The sequence below is a fragment of the Crocodylus porosus genome, unplaced genomic scaffold (assembly GCF_001723895.1).
Source record: "Crocodylus porosus isolate Cpor-Errol unplaced genomic scaffold, CroPor_comp1, whole genome shotgun sequence".
NCBI classification, from domain to species: Eukaryota; Metazoa; Chordata; order Crocodylia; family Crocodylidae; genus Crocodylus; species Crocodylus porosus.
The window spans coordinates 153,029,035-153,033,635 of record NW_017728906.1 but is presented as its reverse complement, the minus strand read 5'-3'; the positions used below and the strand labels follow the sequence as shown (position 1 = coordinate 153,033,635).

At 51.4% G+C, this 4,601-nt stretch overlaps 1 protein-coding gene across 1 annotated transcript in view; it reads left to right on the top strand.

Annotated features, from left to right (window-relative positions):
• Positions 1 to 344: 344 nt before the first annotated feature.
• EBPL (emopamil binding protein like) overlaps positions 345 to 4,601 on the top strand; it is a 6,233-nt gene continuing 1,976 nt past the window's right edge. Inside the window, 1 exon segment of the mRNA XM_019528511.1 lies at positions 345 to 484. Within this exon segment, the coding sequence (XP_019384056.1) occupies positions 345 to 484 (140 nt within the window).

Below are 4,601 nucleotides of genomic sequence, written 5' to 3'. Positions count from 1 at the left end.
AAAGTAAATGCATTCGCACTACAGAAACTAGCACAAACTGGCTAGGGAAAATACTCCCTGTAAAGAAACATAAAATCTATATGCTGGGTTGGCTTCAGCAAAAACAAAAAACAAAAACAGAAGTCCTGTTATTTCTGACATACTAGTGAGAGCGTCTTTCTTCTACAAAGCAAAATTATCAGCAGCTCCTTTCTTCTGAAAGTTATGGAGATGCATCTGCAAATTTTAGCCATAAATCTTCCCTTAATGCAGCATTATATAGAGGAGCAGAACTGTCAGCTTTTCAAGGGTGGGAAACTAGCTCCTTGAATTGGTTATGCTGGAAGTGAAAATAATTACAGACTATGTTTAATTGTTTAGGGAAGGACTATGGAAGAGCAGGTGCATGGTGGCTTCATTCTGATCCAACTACTGTGTCTGGAAATACTGTGTTTGTGAATGGACTTTTAGCACTGATCCTCATTATCAAAGATAAGTATTACAGGTAGTGATTAGAAACAGACATTTGGTACAGAATATAAATTTTATTATGGAACTACTATAAATTCTTGTATCAGTATCTAGGCCAGGAAAAGATGGTCTATTGTAGGGAAAATAAGATCCAAAGTGGTACTCTGGCTGTTGGATTGTTTTCAAGCTGCAAAATCTAGATCGCTGGAGAATGTTATATGTAGTGGCATTTGACTGGGCAGCTTTATTTTGCTGTGTAAGATATGTAGTTCATAATGTTTTCCAACTACTGTTTGAAAGATATGTTTAATGGTAAGTTAGTGTCTTTTTAGCTCAGTTTTTATCAGAAAAGCTTCTGCTCCAATGCAGTAGCACCTGTATGGATAAAGACTACAGCCTTTCCTTAAATCCCCTTTTCTTAATCTGGGGTTACTGCAGACTAACTAATGAATCCTCATTCCTGAATACATTACAGAGAGCTGTAATACCACATCAGTGGGGAGGCCCCTTGCAGGAATGGTACTCTTAATGCAGGGACGGGCAATTATTTTGAGTGGAGGGCCGCTTACCTAGTTTTGGCAAGCTGTTGAGGGCCGTGTGGGTAGCCCTGCCCCTTGACAGGTGCCATGTCCCCTGGTCACCACCTTGGGACCAAAGTCCCAATTTCTTGGGACTACTGTCCCAAGGCCAGCACCAGTGGGGCCCAAAGCGGGACACAGGCTGGCAGGGGTCTGTGGAGCTGGGCTGGGCTGCACCAGCAGGGAGAGGGGGGAGCTGGCCCGGCTCCATAGAGCCCTTGCTAGCTGGGACCCCATGCTCCTGCCACCCTGCTCTGGGCCCCGCCGGCACTGGCCCCGTGCTCCCACTGCCTCCCCACCCACTCACTCCCAGTGGCCCCCAGCACCGGGGTACAGGTGGGGGGCAATGCACAGCCCTGACCCCCTGATCACTGGCAGGGAAGAAGCTGGCGCTAAGCATGGGGAAAAGCAGCCCCTTGCCCACCCCATGGCTGGCGCTCCCTGCTGCAGGTGCTCGCAGCCCACACAGGGGTGTCTGGAGCAGGCACAGGCAGCCCCACGCAGGCTACAAGCGGCTACAGTGCAGGGCGCTGCTTTCCCCCGCACTCAGCCCCAGCTTGTTACCTGGCCCTGCTGCCAGCCTGGGCTCCAAGCTGGCTCTGGGCTCGCCCCCCCGCTTGGCATGCTGGGCCATGTTGGCTGCTGCTGCTCACCTGAGCTTGTGCACCAGGCAGCCCAGAGGCGACAGTGGCAAACACTGCCTGGTGTGGCAAGTGGGGGGGCTGCAGCTATTATCGCCACGTGCAGCCCTGACGGGTGAGCTGACGCGGGACCCAGGCTAGCACTGGGGCCGGGTTACAAGGTGGTACTGAGCGCGGGGGGGGAGGGGTGTGGAAAAGCAGCCCCTCTCTGCCCCGTGCCCGGCACCCCATGCTGCACCTGCTCACAGCCCGCCTGGGGCTGCCTGTGCCTGCTCCGGACAGCCCCGCATGGGCTGCAGCGCGAGGTGCTGGCCATGGGGCGGGCGAGGGGCTGCGTTCTCCCACCCAAGGTCAGCTTTTCCCCAGGCCACTTTTCCCTGGACTCCTTCCCTGCCCGGGGTCCTTCCCTCCCCCTTCTTCCTTACCTGCGGTTCTGGCACGGAGCAGCCACGTGCTCCCAGGCCAGAAGCCCCGGCTGGGGGCGGGCCCAGGCGGGCCCTGCTGTTGTGAGAGCCCACCGGGCTTCCCCTGGGTCCTACTGCCCTTGCTTCCTGTCATTTCTGTCAAGAACCAAGGGCAGATGACTATTAATTTTTTAAATTTTTTAGGGGCCCCGCAGGCCAGATAGAATGGCCATATTTTGCCCACCCCTGTCTTAGTGGTATTTCAGGTGATAGCTGTTGTTCTACCTGTCTGTCTCCTGATAGTTACTTCTTAGCTTGAAGAACAAGGAAAATAGATTTACCTGCTTTTGGAGAGAAAACTCAGGTCTTTGGCTTTTCAAAAGACCATTCCTTCTCTTTTGTGAGCTTCTATAGATTTATTAGGTCTTGGGAATGACAGTAAGCTACATCTGATTGGAGGGCTCGGTGGCACCATGGTGGGGCTGCTAGCAGGGTAGCTCCTATAAAATACCACAGTGTTGCAATCTCCAGAGTAAGGCAAGTACAGGGCACCTGTAACCTGGAGCCAGAGGCTCCTGTTAATGGAAAGGGGGAAATGGCCAAAACAAACAGGCAGCCAAGATAAGGGCTGCAGACCTTAAACTCAGGCAGCTGCAGGGAGGACTGAGGGTTCCTTAGCCCTATGAACAAACACTTGTGAGAGGTCTGACCTGGATATGGCAGCAGCCCGGGTTAGATAATGGCACACCTCTGAGATGGAAGAGGGGTCAGGGGCTCAAGTTCTGTGAGAGTGGCTGCCCTAGGAATCGCTGCAGGCAGCTAGCCTCCTTTTATGCTATGGTTTGCCACTGGTGGACCAGAGCTGTTACTGTCAGGCGTGGATGGAGGTCACAGAGTGCCAGGGAGGCACATAAGGGAGCCCTACCAGGATGGCAGGGACACGGGACACAGTGGAGCTAATGTGCCTGACCCAGAGAGAATAACAGGAGGGGCTGGAGCCCAGAAGTTGCAGTCCAGTGTGGTGGACGTAGGCTGAGAGCTCAGCCAGAGGAAAGGGAACCAAAGTCCAGAAGGTTAAAGCCCTGACAAGGGCATGGAGACTTGAGAAGGCCTGAAATGATAACTGGTAACACCTGAGAGGCGTGGGCATGGCTGTAGGGGAGGTAGGAGGCCAAGACTGCAGTCCTTAAGGCACCTGGTATCAGGAAACACCAGGAGAGCGAGAGAGACTTGACAAGTGGTTTCCCCCGGGCCTTGGACAACCTCCCAATATTTTTCTTTTCAAACAATATCCAAGGCATGGCAGATGAAGGGCTCAAGTGTTGCCCTGTGGGGTCAGGCCAACTCTCAGGATCTCAATATTGCACTGTTAGACAGGAGGGTGTGACACAATTGCACATATACAAACACACAAATCAATTAGGTGCACGCGTGCACACACACACACACTACCAACTCAGGCACATACACATCCAAACTAGCCTAGGCACATGCATACTGATCACCAATTCAAGCACATATACACTACATGCCAAAAACTGGACAACAATCAGTAGTCAATACCCACACACTCCGTACACATACAAGGATCACTAATTCATATATCACGTACACGATGACACACAGTTCACCAGTTCACACACATACCACCCACCTACACATACACACAGGTGAGTTCCTAACCTGGATGGTACGGTGTGTGTATGTGTGTGCTTGGGGTACCTGGGATACTTGGGGGAAGGTTAAGATGAGAGAGAGAGTTAAAGTGTAGGGAGTGAAAGTTGCCAGAACTGGTATTAGAACTGGTAGACTAGAGAGACGCTGGGCTAAGGAACTGAGGCTTGGGGTTACTTAAGGTCAAGTGGCCCCAGGGTTGTTCAAGGTCACTGGTGCAAGGGAAAAAGCCCGGTGGCAAGGAGGAGACAGATGGGAAAGAGAGAGAGACAGACACCTGAGAGCTTGGGACTGGAAACTGAGGCAGACGGCTGAGAGACTGGGGGCGGGGGGCGGATAAGTGGTGGCAAGGAGGAAACAGTCAGGAAACAGACAAAAACCTAACTCAGGGTTTTAAAATAATAGGTTTATTAAACAGACAACACACTACACAACCCCATGAAGTTATTGGTACACACACACATGCGCGCACACACCTATGACCTCCTATGGGGAGGGCCTGTCCAGGTAAGCTCAGTCCTGTTCCAGAGGGTCCCAGGTATTCTTACTGAGCATATGCAGCCTTGGCACAATGGTGGGTTGCCTTGTGTTTTGTTTCTTGAATGCTGAGGGTGGTTCCAAGAGCTGGGTCGTTGGTCCAGGTATTAGTGTTGATGGTTCAGTCATTCAGAAGGAGCTATTTTTAGACCTACTGCCATTGTCTGACAAGCACACTCATGTTAGAAATGGAATATTGTTAGAAATGGAGTATTGTTAGAAATGCACAGCTTGCATCTTGCACCTGATAAGAAAGAAACACTGCCAAGGACTTTTTTCCTTGCCCAGCCTTGCCACAGCTTTTCTTATACTAAATC